This window comes from Microtus oregoni, unplaced genomic scaffold (genome assembly GCF_018167655.1).
Source record: "Microtus oregoni isolate MIOR12 unplaced genomic scaffold, Mior012 000025F_ref0000491, whole genome shotgun sequence".
NCBI lineage: Eukaryota > Metazoa > Chordata > Mammalia > Rodentia > Cricetidae > Microtus > Microtus oregoni.
Window position 1 is genome coordinate 12,019,897 of NW_024543084.1, and position 24,498 is coordinate 12,044,394.

The 24,498-nt window shown below is 50.6% G+C and overlaps 1 protein-coding gene across 2 annotated transcripts in view; it reads left to right on the plus strand.

Annotated features, from left to right (window-relative positions):
* Positions 1 to 13,160: 13,160 nt before the first annotated feature.
* Positions 13,161 to 24,498, plus strand: part of Olfm1 (olfactomedin 1) — a 38,226-nt gene continuing 26,888 nt past the window's right edge. Inside the window, exon 1 of one of the 2 annotated variants that reach the window (XM_041674156.1) lies at positions 13,161 to 13,658. In XM_041674156.1, the coding sequence (XP_041530090.1) occupies positions 13,593 to 13,658 (66 nt within the window). In that variant the 5' untranslated portion in view covers positions 13,161 to 13,592. The remainder of the gene's footprint in view (positions 13,659 to 24,498) is intronic. The other variant, XM_041674158.1, reaches the window with a different exon arrangement.

Here is a 24,498-nt window from a genome sequence, read left to right on the forward strand (position 1 = left end):
TCATTTGTGAGCCTGGCAGAACCTCTATGCCAGATGGAAAAATTCATTAGAAAACTTTCGAAACCTCCCTGAGTGTTCTCTGTCATGAACACACTGAAAAAAAATCCTCAACAAAATGTCCGTGACTCATGAGATCCAGCAACATATAAAAAGATGATGCGCTTCGGCTAGGTGGGGTTCATACCAGAATGCAGGTGGTTCTGACATTTGAAAATTGACCAGTTAATTCACCACATTCACTGAAGAAATCATTTCAACAGGTACAAAGTGCCATTTGGCATGATTAAATCGAATAGAAAAAGCCCAATACAACACTCACAGACTGAGGCTCGTGCATATTCCATGTTCTTCTTGTGAGATCAAGGGCCCCTGCTCTCATCACTTTCCCGTGATGTTTATTGGATGATTTAGAGATTGCAAAAGGACACCAAGAAAAAAAAAAAGCAGCACAGATCTGCAAAGATATCAGCCAGCCTTTATTAATAAGAACTGCTTGTGTAGAAACTGCTGAGAAGCCCCTGCCAGAACCTAGTGAAGCCAACAAAGACGCACCCTACAAGCCCCAGCTGCATCTATTAGCCAACAATTAGGAAAGGAGGTTTTAAAGCCTCCTGTGAGAATACCACCCAAGAGCACAGAAGGATAAATTTAACAAAGCAGGTGATTCGTGCTCCAGACAGTCACGGGCATTGCCGAGAGAAGATGACGACGGTACCTCCAGAAAGCAGAACTAAGATCCCGTCTGTGTCCTGAGACTCCAGAGCCCTGAGCAAGCTGATCTCCATAGGGGAGAAGTCAGTGTGAGTCGGTGAAACCCCAGCAACCCTTCTGGAGGGACTGACAGGCAGGGGGGTGAAATTCAAATGGAAACGACTTCTAGCCAAAGCCACGCTTTCCCAAACAAAATTGAAGTGCGTAAACCACTGGGCATCAAGACTCACCATGAGCGTATAGTAATAAAGGCAGAGTCGGGTGTGGTAGTACAGGTAAAAACATAATGTCAGAATCCAGCTGCTGGGGCAACAATGCCAGCAGCAGCCATTCTCCCCTCACAAGCACCCCGCAGGCACCCCGAGAAAGCCTCTGTGAGTCCCCAGCTCAATGACTCCCTGGTGCCAGGGTCTCTCAGCTGGGAAGTGAGTTTACACCAAAGAGGTTATTAGTGGCTACATATCCCACTTCTCACCTGTTCCCTGCCTCCTTCCTTCTGCCTGGGAATCAGAGAGCCTGGCTATAGGCAGGGAACCTCCCCACCCTCAGAGAAGTGGAAGAAGAGACTCTACTCTGCCCTGATTCCTCTCCTCAGAGCCCCCACCATTGCATCTGTCTCCAGTGCTGAGGCCTGAGTCGCCTTGGAGTCCCCACCATGCTGTTGCCCCGTGCCTGTCTGTCCGTGATAGTGAGAAGGCTTCTAATAAGTTCCTTTCTCCCTAGTGATCCATCTGGGTCTTGGAACCTCCTCATCCCAAACCTTTCAGCATACACCCAAAATCCCAGTAGTAGGGAGGTTGGAGCCGAGGATTTCTGTAGGTTCAAGGATAGCCCATACTACTTAGAAAGTTCCAGACTGCCTAGGGCTATGTAGTGATATCCTGTCTCAATAATAACAACAATAGTAAAGAGGCTGGGGGTTGACTTAGTGAATAAAGCACTTGCCACACAAACTCCAAGACCTGAGTTCAAATTCCCAGAGCCCATGTAAATCTGGATGCACTGGATCCCAGTGTTCCTGGGAAGGTGAAGATGGGAGAGTCCTTGGACAATTTGGGGGCAAAAGTAAACAAGAGACCCTGCTTCCACAAGGTGTAAGGCGGGACCAACATTAGGTTGCCCTCTGACCCCTATACCTGCACCATGGTAAGTGTGAACCCACACTCATGCAGCACACAGGAATGAGCACACACAAAGAATTTTTTAAAATATAGACCTTTGGGAAAAGGTACCCCATATAAACACTTAACACTTAAGAGGATCCAGTAGCACTCCTACAGGTGATGTTAAGCAGAAGTTCCATGGGGCACAACTATGTCTCCAACTGGGAGGAAGGCCACTTGGGCAAATATTCCTGAGCCAGTAAGAGAGAATGTGAGAGGAACTAGGTACTATTAATTTCACTAGGAGAAATGCCACTGACCCAAAGCATGACCAAATTAAAGCCAGCTTCATTCATGTACATAGGCTGTCTCTGCCTAAGGTGAGATCAGCTTTGGACACAGGAGAGATAGAGTTTTTATTTTTTTATTTTTTTTTTGATAATAATTTTTAATTTTATTTTTTTATTATTTTTTATTTTTTAATTAATTTATTTATTAAGGATTTCTGCCTCGTCCCCGCAACCGCTTCCCATTTCCCTCCCCCTCCCCCGATCAAGTCCCCCTCCCTCGAGCCTAGGCAGTTTGGATGCTCACCTTACGAGATAGGGTTTTTATAGCTCAGGAGTGGAGGGGTTTCCAAATGGGGAATTTGGCAGGCAAATACGTGGGGTTACGAGGCAGAACATAAGCGGAACAAGTTGGTCATAACAACCTCCTGAAACAAAGGCACGGGTGCCATTGTCTAAAACAGGCAGGACAGAATCATTTGTATTTACGGTTAGAAGAGGAGCATAGCTTAATCCTGAAAAACAGAGAGTTAGTCATAATCAGAAACAAACCTCATTTGATTTTGCTATAAGATGGTTTCCAAGCCCAAAACAGCAGGCTGATTTATTAACATCAACCCCAGTCTACCTCATATACAAAGACCAGAACCACAAAAGCTCAGGAGAAAATCCTCCCATCTTAGGGGCAAGAATGCCCTATTTTGGTCACAAAGCACAACTTTCAAAATAGAAATGGATACATTGGACTGGCTGGAAAGTTAAAACCTTTGGACTTTGGAAATACCACTAAGAAAACAAAGTCGGGACAGTGAGATGGCCCAGTGGGTGAAAGTGCTCTCCACCAAGCCAAGCAACCTGAGTCTGATCTCTGGGATCTACTGATGGAAGGAGAAAAAGGACTCCCAAAAGCTGTCCTCTGACTTTCCCACATGCAGGGGCACACACAGACCCAATTAATTAGTAGTTAATTAAAATAAAACAAAGCAAAGGACAGAGTGGGAGGAATATTCAAAATCTCTATTTGACAAAAGATATGTCTACCCAAAATATGTAAAGAAACCTTAGAACTCACTAAGATTATGACCCCCTGAAGCAAAGGGTAGGACAGTGCAGAGGCGCTTCCATCCTGCATTCTTATCGAGGCCATTTCAGGTTTAACGAGAATTTAATCTCCTTGATGGAGAATCTGTGAGAAGTTACCCAAGGACCACGATGCCCCAGCTAACTGATTCTCATATCTTCTGTTACACTGTCTGCTTGCACAAAACTCCCCCTGCAACTGCTGTGCAGCGGGATATTATTTGTATTTTGATAAATAAATCTTGCCTGAAGACCAGAGGCAAAGCTAAAGCCACTAGAGGTCAGGTAATGGTGACACATACCTTTAATCCCAGGACTTGGGTGCCAGAGTCAGATGGATCTCTGTGAGTTCAAGGCCACCCTGGGCTACACAAGGTCAATGCTGAAACAAATCCAAGTGATGGTGGCTCACCTTTAATCCCAGTCCTAGGGAGTCATGTGCCCTTAATTCCAGCACTAGAGGGAATATAAAATGGGAGGAGAGAGAGGCTTAGGTTGCTCAATTTGTGGTCGCCCAGCCTTGGTAGAAGTAAGACTTCTCTAGTGGCTTGGCTGCTTTGCTTTTCTGGTTTTCGAGCTGAACCCCAATTTCTGTCTCTGGGTTTTATTATTCATGCTGCACTGCTGAGTGAGATACCAGGATGTGGGTTTTGTCTTTAAAAGCATCTTGGTCTAAAAGCTCGGGGCTACATTTGGGTTCTCAAATATGTGTAGTCCCAGCTGGCCCGAACAAAGACTTCCAGTTTGCTATAAACTGTGTCTGAACGGTTATCTCTTGTAGGCTCCCGGTAACAAGGTGACCCTTCTCTGCCTCCCCTCGGGTGAGGACATTTGGATACTCTCAAAGAAGACAAAGAAAAGAGTAACTCCCTAAAGCACTGTCACAGGACAAACATGAGCCAGGGAGGAGGGCAGGCGGCTGCTGGGGCGGCCAGGCTACAGCCCAAGGTGGTTCTAACCTACCCAATCAAAGTCACAGATGCGCAGCATATGCAATAGTCCTGAGCCCTTTAGAGAAGAGATAAGGGGCATGCCTCAGCCCCACGGGAAAGAAGAACAGCCAGGAAACATGGGAAATGTGATTCACATAGACAACAAAGTCTGATTTCATCCAGGAAGGAGGCACTCAGACAGGAAGATGGAGTCCAGTGTGGATACTTCTGTTGCCTCTAGCTCCTGGTGCCTGCAGCATGGTTGACCGGCCAGAAATGACATTCAGCTCAGGCTATGTAAACAACAGGTCCCAAGGAACTGGAATTTCTCCAGGTATCTCGTGCTGAAAAAGGAAAAGGCTGAAGCCTGGTGACATTTACAGCGGGGAGGTAGGGGAGTGTGTGTGGGGGGATGTCTATGGGAGGAGAGTCGTTACAGTTGGGATAACTTTGTAGGAGAGATAATGGCAGGTTGGTGATGGGGACAACACCTTTATCAGAACTTACCCTCTATTTAATCCTGAACCTTGTGCCAGGACTCTGGAGATGGACTTGGGGCTGGGTAGGGCAGGGGGATCACTGAACTACTTTATCTGTCTTCCAATGTGATCATGTTGAATAAACCCCCTCTGCTTCTTGTTTTTAGTGTTGTCTCTTTAACTGGCCTGTTGAGGCTGACAGTTTGTCTTGCTAGCCTGGGCTCCGATTCTAAAACTCTAGTTAACAGCAGGATGCCCCTGGCCATCCCAGACAGCCCTCCAAGAGGTGTAGGCAGGTCTAGCTGGAAGAATGAAGCCTGAGGTATGGAGACAAGGGTAGACTCCAGCAGACTGACCACCCCTCCTGACCAGGGTGGGCAATTGGGAAGGCTTTAGGGAAGGGAGCCTGAGATGCTGGTGACAACGGCTGATAAATAGTCCCAGATCCAGCATAGTCATCAAGCCCCCACCTAGAGGACTGGGGTGGGGGTTTCTTCTATGCAGATTGTATGATAGGGCCAAGCCAATCTGGTCCCAGCACGTTACCACAGCTTTTTCCATGGCCAGAGATGATGTCACCATATTGCCGAGGAGGCAGAGATCTTTGCTGCCTGTCACACCTGTCCTCACTTCTCATGAATCTGCGCCCTCTGGGCAGTGTAAGTAAACATGGTTCTGGTTCTGGCTAGTCACTTGGGGAGCCAAAGCCCACAGGAGGGCCCTTGCTTGATCCTTTGGTATAGCCATCACTTTTCAAGCTTAGAAACCTGGAAACAAATAAGGTCAGTCAATGGCCAGCTTCGCTCCTGTCCACTGGCCACACCAAGGTGTCCTGTGAGCTTGCTTCTGGAAGTGGGTTTGATACAGATACCCCTCTCGTCTCTTCCGCACCTCTTCTCTCTCCCTCTTTCTTTCTTTCTTTTTTTTTTTTTTTTTTTTTTTTTTGAGACAGGGTTTCTCTGTGGTTTTGGAGCCTGTCCTGGAACTAGCTCTTGTAGACCAGGTTGGTCTCGAACTCACAGAGATCCGCCTGCCTCTGCCTCCTGAGTGCTGGGATTAAAGGCATGCACCACCACCGCCCGGCTTCTTTCTCCCCCTTTCTCCACCCTTTCCTGTCTCTCCCCTCTCTTTCCCCTGATTATCTTTCTTGTTTCTGTCTCCTTCCCCCTCTCTCCTCTATCTCTGTCTCCTTTCTCTGTTCTGTGTCTCCATTCTAATTCTTGTGTCTCTGGCTCTCCCCTCTCCCTATCTCTCCCCTCTCTCCCCACTTCCCCATGAGTAATTCTGATGGAACATGGAACATTAGCAATAAAGACAGTGGAGATGACTGGGTCTTATCTCCTTTTGTGTTTTTCTACACCAGTGACCATCGCTAGTGCATTTAATACCTTGTGAACAAATAGCCGTTGTCCTTAACCCGAAGCCTCAGGAAGGCAGCAGATGAGGTTCAAGGCTCACTACGCACCCTATCTGCAGATGGACCTTTGTACCTTTGAGGTAAGATCCCCATGAAAGCAAAGGAGCTGTAGGTGAGGGAATCCTGCCTGGACTGGATTCTATGGGTCCTGGAGTTAGGGAAACCTCTGCTACTTCCCAGTCCTGTAATCTTGAGCCGGTACTTCCCCTCATGTCTGCCTCAGTTTCCCCCTGAGTGCCTAACTCAGACGGTGAGGGAGAAAGGAGACACTGCAGCTCAGCGCCTGGCACAAGCTTGTATTTAGTAGGGCAACTTGCTCCCTTCTCTTCCTGTACCCTGAAAACTCACAACTGCAAGAGTGGGATCCCGAAACAGCATCCAGCTGTCCAGTCCTGGTAGGGGAATGGCCAAATCAAAGAGACGCCGTGTGGTGCAGGGGAAAGCGTGCACCCTAGAAGCCTGCAGAACCGGGCTCTGCCACACCTGAGGCAGAGACTTCACACTCCTGAGCTTCTGCTTCCTCAGCTTAAGAAGGTGGAGGCAGGGGAGCTCAAATATAGAAGTGAGGATGCGTGTCCCACAAATATGCCAAATACACACAGAGTCCTGAGACTGGGATTGGTGACAGGATCAGCACAGCCTTGTCTTCTTCCTGCTCCCCTCACCCAGGAGAACCTGCTATCCTGCAGACCCACTGTGGGAGCTACTCGGAACCTGCCTGCTTCCTGCTGGGAGTCTGTGCTCCCAGACAGGAACCAGGTCACCAAGCGAAGACCCACTGCAAGGGTGACATCGAAGAGTCAGGTTGTGATTTGGTGTGCAGAGGTAGAGACCGGTCACTAAGTAATGGTGTTCTGAGCCACTCCTGGGGATCTTGGACCTTCTGCCAAGCCTGTTGAGTGTGAAGATATCTCCAGAAGCCCATGGAGTATATATAGTGACAATGTCAAGTACACCCTGAATCTCTTCTTCTGTTCTGGGCTGCCCCATGGTCCTGGATTTGGTGGGGTCCATGAAGGGCCCTCTGTTGGAAATGCCCATCCAGTCTCTTCTCAGGGGACGAGTGGTTCACAGCTGGTCTATGTTGCCTGTCCTATGGAGCTTCCTGGTCTTGGTGGATGTCCTTGTAAAGGGAGTCCATTGGGTTCCCTGGGTGCTGAGCTTGTCTGGGGCTTCAGCTTCATCCAACATCCCACAGGCAAACCTGCTCAGAGCCTCTTTCTGGCTCTAAAGCCAGTGGAATGGACTTGGACCTCCTCCCTACCCTGTTTCTCTTGCTGTCTCTGCCCATGGTCCACTGGCACTCAAGCCAGTGTGTGTAAACTAGCTAGTTTCCCTTCCTTCCCTTAGCCCACTTCAACCCCAGCACCCCAGCTCTGGCCTTCATCAGAACAACACACTCCAATACTCTTCTGTAGCTCTTCTGGCCCCCAAGAGTGGCCACACCTCACATGAACCAACTTGGTGCCTCCAGAATGATGTCCTACCCTCGAGGGCCCCACTTAAACTCCCCACTCTCTACTAAGAGTAAGAGTCCCAAAATGGAAGCCAGACAGATCCCTTCCCTCCCTACTTGATCCCCCCCCCCCTGAAAAGTCTGCCTTCTCATAGAACAAAATCCTCAGGTCATACACGCTGGCTTCAAATCCATCCATCTTCACCTCACACCATCCTCCTGCCTCCATTGTTCCTCTCTCTGTCTCTCTCTCTACCTCTCTCTGTATATATCTGTGGTTCTCTCCCTGTTTCTCTACCATCAGTCTTGTGTGTCTCTGTCTCTGTGTCTGTATCTTTACTCCTGCTTCCCCCCACACACCTGTAAAGCCACCAAGTCTTACAGGTACCCCCGCCGATCTGCTGTGTGGGAAAATGAGCCCAGCTGGAAGGGCAAACCTGATTGAGAGGGGGACGCAGAGGCAATTTGACTTGCAGAGGCCTATCTAGGTGGTCTGGCAGAGGGAGAGGCTGAGGGTGTTAGCTGCCCCTAGTCTGGAGTGACATGGCCACAAGCATGGAGGAAATTCCTGAATGTCTGAAACCAAAGGTTTCTGGCACGTGACAAAGATGAGAAAATCAAATTATATATATGTGTGTGTGTGTGTGTGTAAAATTATATATATATACATATATATATACACATACATACATGCCAGGAATGGTGGCTCATGCCATAATCCCAGAATTCAGGAGGCAGAGGCAGGTAGATCTTTGAGTTGGAGTCCAGCCTAGTTTACAGAGTTCCAGAACAGCTGGGGCTACACAGAGAAATCCTGTCTGGATAAACAAAATATAAATAAATAAAGCAAACAAACAGAAAAAAAAACATTTAAAAACGATGGGAAGATATGAAGACCAGAAAGTAGGTGACTTTGGCTAGGAACACTGATGGTTGGGAGCCGCAGGATCTGCCGCTGGGCTGGTTGTGAGGACCGAGAGATCCTGGGTCTCTGAGAGCCAGGCTGAGTTCCTGTATGCTCAGTTACAGCAATGGAAGAACAAACTCACTGCTGATGGGAACGGGAAAGAGCCGGGCAGAGCTGAGTTGGTGGGGGTGGACCTGCAGGCTTGGGAGTTATTCGGTCTAAGAGAGCTGTCAGCTGCAGGCCAGGTGTGAGTCTATAATTCAAGGGAGAGAGGCATGAAAGGATGTGAGCACTGAGAAGGGGGAGAGTACGCAGCATGGAGAGCTGAGGCCTGAACTCGGTCACCTCAGTCTTTAATGATGGCAGCTTGGTGAGACCACAAAGAGCTGAGGATGGCAAAGAGGGCCTGAGGGCATAGAAAAGAAAGCTGTGCCCAGCCCAGAGGCAGTCATAGATCCATTGAGGGGTGATGGCCATTGTGAAGACAGTGCCAATAAAGCCATTACCAGACTGTAGACATTGCTGGTAAACTCCTCCGGAGTGGTCCTGAGGAGCAAGACTTGCCACCAAGGAGGCTGGGAGGAGCAGCAACAGACTCAGCCAGCGATGACTTGTAGTTCTGCATGGGGATCTAGGAGGGGAGCATGGTTGATGCTGGCAGGAATTGGGGTGAATCTTTCCTGAAGGTGGATAACCAGCTATGTGTTGTTGCTGAAAGGAATGAACAGGTGGAGACGAGAGACTGGTCTCCTGGGCCACAGCTTATGGCCACAGCTTATCGATCTATAGAATGAAGTGGAGGAAGGCCCGACTTGGGGGTCACAGAGTGGAGATGGGGTGAGGCAGTAGGCTCCCCAGAGGGCTCCTAGTTAATTTCCCCACAGTAACAAGAACATAGAGTTGGGGGTTGGAGGGAGTGAACTTGAGTGGGAAGGGGGATCAAATGATTCCTGGGAGTCCTTGGGACCCTTGAGTTGGAAGGGTAGGACATCAAAGTGGGAACAGAGTTTGTAGTGCCCGCTCTGCTATCTGGGGGCAGGGGATGGGGGACAGGCAGCTGGGCTTAACACAGCTGGCGTGGCCAGGAAGACAAAAAAGTTAGTGATTAGGCAGGAGTTGCTGCATCATGGTGCTATGTAGAGCAAGAATCATCCAGAGGACAGAAGCATCCCAGGCCTTCGTCAGGCCAAGGGTTCAATAGGAACTTGTATCGTCTCATGATCAGCCCAGAAGAGGGGCTGAAAATTGCAAATAATTGGGGTGATGGGTTGCGCCTTCATGACCATAGCTATCAATCCTGCAGAAATTGTACATGACACACGGGTGAAAGCAGATACCCCATAATTCCCCAATGGCTTCCAGATAGAAACAGCTCATCATAATACCCAAGTCTGTTGTCCTTGGTATGAGCCCATCTGCCATTAAGCCTTTCTCCACCCTGCCTAGGTATAGGTATCTGTCAAATAATACTTTTCCAATAAACAGATGTCATTCACGAGACCCAACTTAACAAGCTCGGTCAGAGGAGGCAGAGCAGAGCCCTGGGGATAGCAGACTGCTTTGGGTACCTAGCACAATTGTACCGTGACAACATGAAGCTGGTCGTCTGAAGACTCTGGTCTTGGTTCTGGTGGCAAAGTCCATTGAAGCTGGACAGCTGGGAAGGTTTCAGGCCCCATTTGCTAGGAGATTCGAAGAGAGGACAGGGAGTTAGTGCCGTTACCTTGGCAACACTCTGTCACATTATAATGAGGCTCAGTGGTAGCAGGAAGCCTAGCTTAAAGGAGTACAAAGCATATCGATTTGCTGGTGTCCTGAGGAGGCACACCAGGCAAGCTGGCTGCTCCATCAGGAAGACAGCGGGTGAGGGAGTTAGGGAGCTAGGAAGTGGGGCGGACCAAGCTGGCCCAGTGCTCGGTAGCCCTGGTGGCTGGGCACCCACTGAGTCAGTGAATGAGACCGGTGGGATTCAAGGCAGGCATGGAGAGACTGGGGCTGCCCCAAGTGGGAGACCTTGAACCTTAGCAGGAAAGCCTTGTGTCTGGAGAGTGGCATGAGGTGTGGCAGCTTGGAGGACTGGGCTGTCCTGAGGTAAGGTGGGTCCAAAAGAAGTCAGTGGGCAGTGGGACAGGAAGGGTGACCACTGCATCCACCCTAACACAGAAGTAGGGCCAACCAGTACAGGCTTCAGCTTTGACAGCGCAAGTTCAGAGAAGGACCAGGCATGGAGCACTGAGGACCAAAGGAAGGGGAAATTGAGCATGCAAGCTGCTAGCCTTCAACACAGGACTGGCAGAGTCCAAGTGAAGACGTGGGGTGGAGATGCACAAGCCTCCATCCAATGGCCATCTTCATAGATGTCTTTCCCCGCGATGATGAACTCGAGGAAAGCCAGTGGCTTTGGCTTTGCTTTATTCTCCTCTTGCTTTATATTCAGCTACAGTGTAATTCTGTTGGCCTCTGTGTCTGTAGGTCCCAAAGTCCGCAGATGGAAGATAATCCCCAGGAATGGGAGATTACAGAAGTGGGCTATATGATACATTGTAATCACTGTTTATATAGTTTTGCATTGCACCGAGTATTAGCAACAATCTAGAGGTATGTGGGAGGAAATATAGGGACTATGTATCAATAAAAAATATAAAATTTCAAAAATTGAAATAGGGGACTAGAGAGACTCAGCAGTTAAGAGCTGCTGCTGCTCGCTGCTGCTCTCTCAGAGGTCTGGAGTTATGTTCCAGTGACTGCTTCAGGTGGCTCATAACCAGTAACTCCAGCTCTAAAAGGTCTGTCACTCTCTCTGTCCTCCATGGATACCTGTGCTTACCTGCACAGTCGTGTAATTAAAACTAATACAAACAAATCTTAAAAATTAGAAAAAATAAAACTGAAAACATTAACTAAAGTAAGCAAGGAGATAAAACATGCAGGAAGTGTGTACAAGATATAGTAAAGCCTCACACCCTTGTGTGAGGGACACAGAGTTTCCAGGTTGAATATTCAAGGGACAATCGTACTCTCTTCCCGTTTCCAGTCATCACTGTTTCACGACAGGCAGGCTGGGTTTGACTCTCACTAGTGTCCTTGCTCCACTGGGTGGACACAGACTGGGGCACTGATCACCCACTTCACTGGCAAGGATGCATGGTGCACCGAGAAGTGACCAGGATCACAGCAGCTCCTGAGAGGCAGAGGCAGAGCTGGATCAGAACCTAGGCTGTGTGGCTTAAAGACAACAGATGCCCAATTAGTTGCTTGTCTTCTGTTCATGTGCATGAAAGAATAGACATGTTAGAACCAAGTTCTCTCTCTCTCTCTCTCTCTCTCTCTCTCTCTCTCTCTCTCTCTGTGTGTGTGTGTGTGTGTGTGTGTGTGTGTGTGTGTGTGTGTGTTGCTGGGGGATAGAACTCATGGCCCTGTGTATGCTATGTCATTGACCTATATTCCTAGACAGTATAAGTAACTTTTAAAAACAAGTTTTATCAACACTAACATACAATTCTTCCATTTAGAGTTCTTGCTGTTCTCCAAGAAGACCCAAGTTCAGTTCTCAGTATCCACATCAGGAGGATTATAACCATCTGTAATTACAGCTCCCGGAAAACAATGCCCTCTTCTGGCTTCTGCAGGGACTCTCAAACATGGTACACACACACACACACACACACACACACACACACACAAATAAATACATAAAAATAAATAAATAAATCTGAAGTATGCAAGTCTAGGGTTTGTGGCCTATGACTTTATTATATTTTATTGGGGTAAGACTATATCCAATATATAACATTTGAAGCATCATTGACTCCATCTTCAAAACCTTTCTCATGGCCCCAAATATGACTTGTTCTCAGTGGCCATTCCTTACTCCCCTCCTTTCAGCCTTGGGAATTTCTCATTTCCCCAGCACTGGAATGTGGTCTTGCCAGAACTTTTTACAAACATTCTGGTGATCCAAACTCAGGTCCTCATGCTCCTGCAGCAAGTGCTTTGACAACTGAACCATCTCCTCTGCCCATTTTCACTTTTCAAATGATTCAGCCATCTGGCCCAGCCACTCCATTTCTAGGAACTGAAGGCAGCACCTGAGATGGGTGTTTACATCCAACTTCACAGCAGCTTCCTGCAGTAGCCAAGAAGGGACATATCCAAAATGCGAGTAACGCCCAAACAAGCAGACAGACAGAGAAACAAGGTTCACCCCAGAGCCACACCCATGAAACACTGTTCAACACTGAGAAGGAAGAGCATGTGGCAGATGTTACCATGGGGATGAACCTCACCCAGCCACCAAACAACCGATATCAAATGACACTATTCTCGTGCCACTGGACCTAAAAGGATGCCGCACACACCAACACAAGATCAGATGCCCATCCCAGCCTCCACCTAGGTATGGAACACCGCACCTCTCACTACTCACACTTCAGCCCCTTCTTGATTAACCTACATGGCCAGGGGATGGACTCTCCGAGTCTCAGGTGAGCTGTCTCCCCACTGTTTCTGGAAATACCCTTGACACCCTGCTCCTTAAGGGTCACCTGGAAGGGACCACCTGTGCAACTTGTGGGCTCGGCTTCTGAGGATGCCCGCAGCACCCATCCCCGACGCTTCCCGCCACCATCCTCACATCACTCAGTGGTCCCTGACTTGAGTTCCCAACACCGGTCTCCAGAGCTCCCCTTGGCCTAAGGCCGCCGGGATGGAGTTGTCTAGCCCAGTTCAATTTCCCCCGCCTTTTTGATGTCACATCCTGTCCCAGCCTGCCTCCCCGCCGGCCGCCGCCCTCCCTCCTCCCTTCCCAGCCCAAGCGAGGCGCGCCGGTCCCTCGGCGCCACCCCCGCCCGCGCCCCTCACCGAGCAAACTTTTGGCATCGCTGCAGCCCGGGCGCGCGGCCGAGCTCCGCAGGGCGCGCCTCTCCACCGAGCCTGAGAGCGCGGGGACCCGCCTGGCGCGCGGGGAGAAGCAGGCGCAGCCCCCGCCCCGCCGGCCCAGCCCTGCCCGAGAGGCAGTCGCTCCGGAACCGGGACCATAAATATGCAGAGCGGAGGCTCGGCGCAGCACAACCCGCGCGCCGCCCGCCCCGGCTGCTGAGCAGGCGCCGCCGGAGCCCGAGCCGCGGCCGGAGCCCCAGCCCCAGCCGGGAGCGCGTCCACGTCCCCGCAGCCGCCAGCACACAGGCCCCGCACGCCAGGACGTCGGAGCGACCGCGAGACATGCAACCGGCCCGGAAGCTCCTCAGCCTCCTGGTGCTCTTGGTGATGGGCACCGAACTCACCCAAGTACGTGTGACCAACGCCATTTTCCTCTGCCAGGGCCACCGAGAGCCGGGCAAAGTCGGGGAGCTGTCCCCGGGGCTGGGGCTGGGGCTGAGGAGGGGACCGGAGTGCCATCCGGCCGGGCTTGAGGGAAGGGTGCGGGCTGATCTAGACTGGGTTACTGCAGCGCTGGCTCTGCGGGGCACAGCAGCCCCTTTCCCAAGACCACCTCCCCACTCCTGCTGAGAAGTTCAGAGGGCAACCTGGGAGCTTCGTTTCCTGGGTTTGTCATCTGGTAGGGAAGACAGAGGCGACAGCCAAGCCCCTAGGCATTCTTGCCAGCGGAGGTACTCCTGCCTCCCAACACACCCCCCTCGGTGGCCCGTCTGTCCCTTTGGGAACAACGCTACTCTCTATACAGTGGGCATGGTGCCACTAAGCCCTGGAAGGGCAGCTGCGAGACGCTGGGGTGCATTGTTGGCTGATTGTGGAGGATTTGGGGGCTGTGGCCACACGCGGCTAGAAGCATGAGTGATGCGCTGTGTGCATGTGGGACGGCTGGAGATGCCCAGCGCTCATCTGTCCAGAACAATGTGCCGACCGGAGTGTGTCTCTGCGGGGGTTTTCTCCATTTTAAAACTGCAGCTTGGGAGGCTGTGAGCTCCCAGCTGGGAGGCTGTTTTGCTACTAGGGTGCTTGTGCTCCCAGGAAAGAGCCTGCCAGCTTTGGGGCTGCTCAGGAGTGACATTAAAATGCCCTTTGTGCAGTGCCACTGTGCCTTGATCTGAGTGGAGCCCCCCACCCTTGGCAGTCAGAAGTCCAGGATGTGGATGACAGCCCACATTTTGGTCCCAACCCCAGCTGCCTGGACCATCTATCCATCTCTCAGAAAGAAAGAGGAAACAAAGGAGAGAGGAGAGGCCAGAGAGCAGGAGGAAGACGAGACGGAACAAGCGTCCCTTGTTCACCTGGAAGCCCTTGCTGGCTTGGTTGTCTTTGTCCAGAACACACAGTTCAAACTTGACATGACAGTGAGATTTGTTGTCCCACTTCCCCTCAGTACCTTTTACTTGGAGCTTCCTGGACAGACAGACAGTTACACATAGAGAGGGTCTTCGTGGAACTCTGGGGAAAGAGTTTTCTTTGACCACTCTGGAGAAAGCCTGAAGGAGGGTGCTGCCCGGGCATGGATGACTGAATACACACCTACACACCACACATACACACATACATACCACAAACACACACACACCACAAACACATACACACACACCACAAACATATATACACATACACACTATATACACACACCACACATACACACATACATACCACAAACACACACATACACACATACCACAAACATATACACACATACACACACCATATACACACACCACACATTCATACCACACACTCACACACACACACAAATCCATGTGCCTGTCTTTCTTCTCAGTGAGTTAACCTTACAAAGGGCAATGCCTTACTGACATATCTTGGCATAGAGATGGTTGTTGGTTGTGGTACTGGGTGGTGTTGAAAGTGACTGTTCCCATAGACCCTCTGGCCTTAATGGCTTTTTCCCCCTCTGGCTACAAGCTTTTCCTTCCTAAATCCTCTACCTGTCTTTTCAAACATTCACTGTTAACGGGAGAAACTTTTAATTCAACTTCAGTTAGAAACTTTGTCTCTATGGTGGTGTTTGCCCATCTGTGCTAACAGAGCCTGCTCTCCATCAAGCGTCCTCAGCAGACCCATACACACTCGTTACCAGCATCTCTTGATCCCAGAAGAGGCTCCCTCCCTGAAGGCTGCCTTCAGGACCCTGGTCAGCTCCCGCAGTCCCAAGCCTTCACAGTGCTTGAAAGATAATGAAGCTATTTGCTTGCCTAGGTTTTCTCTTAGAGGTTGAGCCTTGAGGTTCCTTTGAGGACAGCCAGAAGCACTCCCTCCTCACTTCTCCTCCTAACCCTGCCCTCCTCGGACCAGCCTCTGGAGTCTCCTTTGTAGAATATTGCCTGGCAAACCCGTTATCCCTGAAGGTGATGGGGTTTTAGCACCAAGTCTTATGAACAAAGATCTCTCAAACCACACAACCATGTTGAGTCTAGGAAGGCTCAGATGCCTCTGCCCAGGTTCTGTGGTCAGAAGCCCCTTTGGGATGGGGACAGGTGGCTCTTGTAGTCAGTGGTGACAACCTGAGACGTGAGTATAGGCTTCACTGAGTCAGTTGGTCCCTTAGGATATCCCTGCCTGGAAATCTGCTTTTTCAATTCTACTGTGACAAGACACACTACTCAAACACCTTTGGGCCTCAGAAAGAATCTGTATGCCACCCCCCCCCCCCCCCCCCCGGTGGCAGGGGAACTGCTCCCCACAGCCTCGCTTTCTTTCAGCTCTTCCAAACACTGAAGGCCAAGATCCCGGGGGAGTGAGTGTGAACAGGTACAGGTGGGGAAGAGAACCAGCCAGAGATAGATGGGCCAATCCGACCCATAACGAGAACTGCCTTCGGGATCTAGGCAGGCAGGTGGGGAAGGGAGAACGTGCTGGGCCATCTGTTCTCCCAGCAGCTGACTCAGGAGCGATCCGCTCAATCAAATGCCAAGTGCTGATTGACAGCTTGCTCCATGCAAAGCTGTGGCCCTCGTGAACTTTGTTCTCAGACAGAAAGCGCATGGTGTGGCTTTGTTCTGCGGTTTTCAATAAAAGGCTGACATTCATGCTCTTTGAGGGCAGTGTCAGTGACATCATCTTGAGCCTCCCAGTGAGGGCACTGGGTTGTTTCTTTCAGTCCTGGGTTGGAGGCGGAACTGGGGCTCCTGGTCTCCAGGCCCGTGCACAGCCCACCCCGAGCTTCTGCTTAGATAGAAGCGTGGTCTGTGGGAGTTGAGTAAGAAGGGTTGGAAAGTTCTGCAGCAATGACCTTGAACTAGAGGGTTTTAGTCTACTTGAGTCACACTAAACAGTGGCCAGGTGACCTTGTGTCAGCTCTCTGAGTCTGACCTTCCATCTCTTTAGAACAAGGATGATTAAATGGGATGATTTCATGGACTTCTCTGTCCCATAAACCCCTTTCCCATTCTTGCATCGTCTACTCAGTAGCCCTATTCTATAACAAGTCTTTCTTGGCCACCAGCTGGTTGGATTTAACCCCTTCAGATATGGGCTTATGGTCACATACAATCCAAGTCTTCGTCATCGTCATCTGGGGCAATACACTTTGTGAGAGGATGCCAGGCTCTGCCATGTCATTTAGCCCAAGTATTGTTTGTGTCAACTGCTCTAGCTGAGAACGGAAGAAGCTAGGGAGATGGATGCTAGGGTTGTTTCCAAGTGACCCCTTAACAGGCAGATAGGGAGGAGGATGCAGGAAGAAAAGGGAGCTGCAGAGGCTGCTGTTGATAAAGGACTCGGAAACCTTCCCTCCTGGGCCCCACGCTCTGCTACTGTGCTGGGGTCTGTGTCTCATTAGCCATCATACCCAGCCCAGCATGGCTTTCCCAAACAGAGCAGCGCCACTGACAGCCTAGTGAGGCCAAAGCTGCCCATGCTTATAGAACTTCCCTCGTGCCAACTGTGGCTGTGATTGCTGCTCCAGTTCTGTCTTCACTGAGTGACTACTGGCTCTTGGTCCTGGGTTCTGATGGACTGCTCATCACTGAAGGTGCTTGCAGCTATAATAAGCCTTAACCCACACCAGGCACCTGGCTACCCCTGGGTAGTTCTGTGGATGGGCAGGGTAGAGACAGAGCAGGTGATGTTAACTTCAGCCCTCAGAATCCCAGTAAGCCTGAGTCACTTTGCACATCTGCACAGTCCTTCCGCTCATTCCAGCCCCTCATCTGCCTTCGTCACAGAGCGTGTGTGATGAGGAGGGTGACAGGAAGTCAGGCAGGACTGTCCTCTTTCTCTGCACATGTTACTTCAGAACACACAGAACATACACACTGGGCACTGCCTCAGGGGCTGGTGACAACCTCTGAACACAAATGCTAGGCCTCTGAGACACATCACTCTGCTACCTGGGCCTGCCTACCTTGTGAGATAGAAAGTCTCACAAACCCCATGGGGGCAGAGTACTTTAAATCCCTCACATACAGCAATTTGCTCCTCATTCCCACCTCAGCGTTCCCCAATCAAGAGCTAGTGCCTGTCTGCTTTGGGTAGTATTTATTGCTAAATTATCAGGCCCTGTAATCAGTATTAACATCGCCGTGTAAGGTAATACAAAACTAATTATCAGCTGTGCTGAATTAGATGGGGGGGGCTGTGAGCCTGAGCTGGCCTGGCGAGGAGAAGAGGCAGCTTCCGGCCTTGGGAGAGGGTGTGGGTGCTGTTTCTGTACAAGCTAGCACAGTTAGTACCACTTCCAGGTGACGTAGGTCACCACTGAAGTCCAATGGAGGGTGGGAGATGTAAAGTAAAACCTCCCCTCCCCGCTTTCTCTTTTTCAGATTGTTACACACAGAGAAGCTCCACACAGAGAGTCTCAGGGTGCTGGGAGGTCAGTTATCCGTCTGTGACATCCTCCTGCCAGGAAATATGTAGGAGGACTAACTTTTCACACCATAATGTCCCTATGACCTGGGGTTGCCCTCATTCTTAAAATGAGGACACTAGCCTCACAGAGCGGGGGTAACCTTTGTGAGAGCCCCAGATGCAGCCCCAGCTCTGTCTAACACCTAAATTCTGGTGCCTGCTAAAATAGAAAAATGTGCTCTGTGTCATGAAGAACCTGAAAGAGGAGGCGCCTGGTGTGTCCCCAGGTTACACCAACCTCTGTGGTACAGAGTTGCGAGTGGCTATCTAGCTGTGGACTAGGTGCTGACCTGGACCCTTGGCATTCAAGGGGAAGCAGGGAAGGGAGGAAGGGGCGGTCATAGGATCTGAACCCCATGGTAGGAGTTTCTGTCCTCCTACTAAGGTTCAGGCCTCAGGTGGGTCCCCTCACCTTCAGAGATCCAGAGGCATCTGATAATGCATGCCAAGGTGCCTGGGTTCAGTCTTAAAGCAATGCCAGGGGTTACAAGGGAGTCTAGCACCTCCTTGGCGGGCCAGTGTTTATTTGCTCAGGTGATTTGAGACCCCAGAAGTCACAAGTAGAACCTAGCCATGTGGAACGGATGTTAGGTATTTCCAGGTCTTTATATCATCACCCAATCTCCATGTGGATGTGGTTCCATCACTTGTAAGATCTGTGTAGTTTGCACAGTGCAGGGATGACCTAGGCCTCCTCAAAAGGGCCAGCACCATCTACACGTGATCCGCCCTTGTTTGGGGTTTCTCGCCAATAGGTTTTCTGCCTACACCATCTGCTAGTCTCTGCACCTAGATTAAAGCTCATGGCCACTGCTCGGGTGACAATTGGAAAGAATGGTTTCTTTGTAGATATGAACATGGCTCTATCTCTTTCTCCTCAGAGCCATTGGTATGTCCTGATTCCAATTCTGACCAGGATGCTCCCTGGGTACTGATCAGTGAGATTTAAAAGCTGTCACCCCAAGTATAGCACAGTTGGCGGAGTGATTGACCAGCATGCACACAAGGCCTTCTGAGTTCTGTATAACCATATAAAACTGGGCTTGCTGGAGAACTCCTGTCATCCCAGGAGTAGGGGCTAGAGGCTCCAAAACTCAGTGTTAGCTACACGGTGAGTCTGAGGTCAGTCTAGAATACCCAGGACCTCATCTCAAAATAAAATTTGAAGCCAGGTGTGGTGGCTCATGACTTTAAATCCCAGCATTCAGGAGGCTGAAGCAGAAAGATTGCCTTGAGTTTGAGGCTATCCTGGGCTACAGAGTAAGATCCTTTCTCTAAACAAGACAAAATATTGTATAACCAAGTAAAAAAGAGGGAGGAAGGAAGCAGAGAGAGAGAATTAAGACTGAAGAATCCCAGGGAGAGACAGGAGGATGCTGCCCCTCAGCATCTCTGATTGGTTGACCTTATTTATCTAAAACAATTCTATGTTTATGTTATCCAATCCAGTGATCTGAGTGGATGCTCATCTCGCCCCAGAGGAATTGTGTTCCTGCTCAGAGCTGCCCCCAATATACAGAATGGCTCTCCTGCAGGCTCTGAGAAGGGCCCGGTGCCTGGGGGTCCAAGAGAGAACACAGGTACATTTCTCAGTGCATCTCAGGGCGCTGGTTACATTTAGAGAACACAGCAGAACTCAAGTGGGGAGAGGCTTTTCCAGCAATTGTGCCTTCAAAATGTGAGTCCTGCACCTTGACACCCACCCAATACATGGCTGCCCCTGCTCCGTTACATGGGACTGCCTGGCCCCTGAGTCTAGTCTCTTGATTCGGCTGTGTGTATGGCAGTCAGGGAGAGGACCCGATTATTGTCTTGTGCCTATCAGTGGCGCTAGGGACTCTCAGGCAGGAGTTTTTCCAAAGATAGCAAAATCATTGTTAGCAGTAGTGGAGAATCTTCACAGCTCAGCCTTGGTTCTGCAGTGAGAGACCTCTATGCAGCAGAGGGGACAGGGTTTAGAGAAAGTCCAGCCTGGAGAGCCAGTGTCTTCAAGAGCAGGGTTTACAGAACCTGACAGCATTAGAGTCCACAGGCTAAGCAGGTATGGCATCCTTGGTGCTCCTCCATTCCCTGGATACCCCTTGTCAATGAAATGTCTCTAATCATGCATAGTTTAATTCACATCTAGGTCAGGTGCTGCTGCCAGAGAAGTCAGCCTGTCCTCAGCTACAGAGACTTCTCTCCTGGGATGGAGGAAATGGAGTGTTTATAGCTCCTGGAAACCGCAGTGTAGCCCCTAGGGGAATGTGTCCATGGAGAGGCACCACTTCCATGGTTTGGCCCCAGTTCTACAGGAAAGCTGAGGGCACTGGGGCTAAGACTTCCTACAGACATTAATGAGAGAAGCTAGGCCTGAGGAGGCAGCATGGCAGACAGCTCTCTGGATGAGCAGGGAGCAGGTGCAGACACATGAGCCAGAAAGATGCAAGATCCAGCCTTAGTGGGAGGCACTGTCTCGGGGACAACTGAGGGTCATGGAGTCTTCTGCTAGGAGGGTGTGGCACTTGGTCACTGGGAGACTTGAGTGGCTGGAACCGGAGTAGAAGAGTAGATGAGAGAGGACCTCAGCTCCCTGGGTTAACTCTCTTGCCAGCTCTGCTAACAAACCCCAAAAGCAGAAGCTCCTGGTGGCTGAGGGCATTTCTCTTCCTTGGCTGGGCTGGCCCTGGCAGCTCCGCCTTCCTACCAGGGCCACAGGGAAGGACAACCCCTCTCACTCTCGCTTCCCATGATACAGGCAGAGAGCAAGGGCAGCAAGACAGCTGCATTCCCCAAAGCTGCTCAGATATGCTAAAATGGCAGGTCCTACCCCCTTGGCCGATGGGCGGTAGTCCAGAGTAGAAGGAGTCAGGCTGAGGTGGGGGTGGAGAGCACACTACCCATCTGTCCTCCTGGAGGACCCATATGGGCTTACATGGGGGATCTACAGCCTGGCTGCCCGTGGGGCCTCTTGTGGCTGCTGGAAGAATGTCCTGGGGTAAAAGCAATTATTTTCCTGTTCCCGGAATGTTCTGTCTGCCTCAGAGAAAGATCAAAAGGGCAGGGAAGGGAAAAGAAGGTAGCCCCATGTGGGAATGCTTCCGTTTGTCTCTCTGCCACTGCCTCTCTCTGTCCCTCTGTCTTTCTACCCATCTCTCTGTATGCCTCGGTCTTCTTTTCTCTGTGTCTATATCCCTGTCTGTCTTTGTTGTGTCTCTGTGTTTCTCAGTGTCTGCCTCAATCTCTCTATCTCGGTCCCTCTGTTTCCGTCTCTCCTTGTCTCTGTTGCTCTTCTTTCTCTTTCCTTCCTCTCTCCCACCCCCTTTCCTCTTCCTCCTCCCTTTTTAGCTTATTCTTCCCCTCTTCTCTTCCCCTCTCCTGTTCCTCTCAAACTATTTGAAAACAGGCCGCATAGACATTGCTATTAGTCAGTGTGTCACCCAGAGTTTGTCCTACAGAACTGTCCTTGATAGGGCGCATCAAGAAGTGAGCGGGAGACCTGCGTCCCACCAAGTAGTCACTGCTGGCCCTGATGCCTGGGCAGGTTCCTGCCCTATGGCCTCAGTTCTCTGGCAGTGGGTGAGGTGGTGCTGGCGTACTGTGCATTCCTAGCCATTGTGCCCTGTCATTGGCAGGTGATTTCTTAGATCCCTCACCCCTGTCTACCATGTGCTTAGATCCCTCCCCCCTTATCCACAGGAGGGCTGTGTCTGGGCAAGTGTTCTGGCCCAACTTGTAGACTCAGTCCTCATTTTCAGAGATGAAGAACTTGGGCCACAGAGGGAGGTCCACCTTCTTGTTTCCTGATTGTTGATACATTTGTGCAAATTCCAAGCCAAGATCGGTAAGGGAAGGGCATAAGGATAGGGACCTGAGACAGTGTCACCACAGGTGACAAAAACACAGGCCTTCTGAGCTTCAAGAACACAGGTTCTTCTTCAGCTTCAAGAAGAAGAACTGCAGAGGGCTCCAGCTGATTTCCAAAGGTCATCAGGATTGAGAGTTGTATAGGTTACACATTGCCAGCACCCAGGAGGAGACTATGGCCAAGACATCCAAGGGGCAAGGGCACTACCACAATTTTGAGCTTTGCCCTGAGAATGGGTTGTCTCAGCGCACTGCCTGGGTCATATCTGGTCTACTTCCAAAGCCAACCAGCTCATATGTATAGTGGAGCTCGGGGTAGCACTCCCCTGTGGCATTCTGTGAAGACACAGTGACGTCCTGTATGGCAAATCCCCAGGATTGTCTGGGCACAGCACCTGCTCTGTCAGTGTGATAATTATTCAGTGGCAAATGTGGGCGAGCCCTCGTTTCAAGGGAAATCGTGTGAAAATTGGGTTTGAGTTTCTCTTTAGGAACACTGACTGTTGACTGGCACCATGGATGCTTTAACGTAAATGCTTATGTTCTCCAACAATCCAAGGATCACTTCTGGAAATGCTGTGTGACACACTAGATCAAATGGCACTCACTCTAGCTCTTCCTGATGTCCCTCATATATGCCTTAGGGACAGTTGACCCTCCTGCCAAATCTGGAAAAAGAGTCTGAGCAGGACATTGCTTGAGATCTGGAAGAGTTGTGAGGGATTAACTTGAACCTCTCAGCTCCTCAGATCAGCTCAGGTGAAGGTGGGGCAGCTTGTGTGAGAAACTCAGGTACAGATAAAGAGACTTGGGTACAGGTGGAGAGAATCAGGTGCAGGTGGAGAGGCTTGGGTGCAGATGGAGAGACTCGGGTGCAGGTGAAGAGTCTCAGGGGAAGGTGGAGAAGAAGCTCAGGTGAAAGTGGAGAGGCTCAGGCACAGGTAGAAAGACTCAGGTACAGGTGGAGAGAGAGGCTCAGGTGCAGGTGGAGAGGCTTGGGTGCAGGTGGAGAGACTCGGGTACAAGTGGAGAGACTCAGGTGTGGATGGAGAGGCTCAGGTACAGTTGGAGAGGCTTGGGTGCAGGTGGAGAGACTCAGGTGCAGGTGGAGAGGCTCAAGTGCAGGTGGAGAGGTGCAGGTGGAGAGGCTCAGGTGCAGGTGGAGAGGCTCAGGTGCAGGTGGAGAGGCTCGGGTGCAGGTGGAGAGGCTCGGGTGCAGGTGGAGAGGCTCGGGTGCAGGTGGAGAGGCTTGGGTGCAGATGGAGAGACTTGGGAACAGGTGGAGAGACTCAGATGCAGGTAGAGAGGCTCAGGGGAAGGTGAAGAGACGGGTACAGATGGAGAGGCTCAGGCGCAGGTGGAGAGGCTCAGGTACAGGTGGAGAGACTCAGATGCAGATGTAGAGGCTCAGGTACAGGTGGAGAGGCTCAGATGCAGATAGAGAGACTGGGGTTCAGGTGAAGAGACTCAGATACAGATGGAGAGGCTAAAGTGGAGGTGGAGAGACTCAGGTGAAGACAGAGAAGTTCAGGTGAAGGTGAAGAGGCCCAGGTATAGGTGGAGAGGCTCGGGTGAAGGTGGAGAAGCTTGGGTACAGGTGGAGAGGCTCAGGTGCAAGCTGAGAGACTCAGATACAGATAAGAGAGGCTCACGTACAGGTGTAGAGACTCAGGTGCAGGTAGAGAGATCCATGTGGAGAGGCAGAGGTGTAGGGTGGAGGTAAAGGTGCATATGGAGAGGCTCAGGTACATGTAAGAGAGACTCGGGTGCAGGTGGAGAGGCTCAGGTACAGGTGGAGAGGCTCAGGGACAGGTGGAGAGGCTCAGGTGCAGGTGAAGAGGCTCAGGGACAGGTGGAGAGGCTCAGGTGCAGGTGAAGAGGCTCAGGTACAGGTGGAGAGGCTTGAGTGCAGGTGGAGAGGCCCAAGTGCAGGTGGAAAGACTCAGATGCAGGTGATAGAGGTTCAACTGTGGCTGCAGATGTAGAGGTTTAGGTCCAGATGGAATGGCTGGTGTTCTGGGCTGGAAGCTGGAAGTCCTGTATTCACCCTCTATGAGGTGATCAGATGTGTATTTCTTTAGTTCTCTTGTCACTTTAGACAGATTCTGAAACGATGACCAGTTTTGACAAGCACCAGTATGGGTAGGGTCAGTATTTCTTTCCCCCTGGGTGAATGCTTGCCATTTGGTGTCAGCTTAGTTTCCAGGGTTCTTGGGAATTCTGGGCCAGTTCCTCTCTGGCAAGTTCTACGGGAGTTGCATTAACTACATTTAGTACTCCTCAGCCCTGACTCCTTACACAGGCTCACAAGAAATATGAGCTGGGAGTCAAATCTCCAAGTCAAGGCACAATGACCTGGTGAGGGTGCGAGAGAGTCCCTGGTCAGTGGTACTGAAGGCTTCCCACTTATTTCTGGAACTACCTAACAGACTCAGGCTTCATTGTTGTGAACGCCCTGGATTCTATTTCCTTT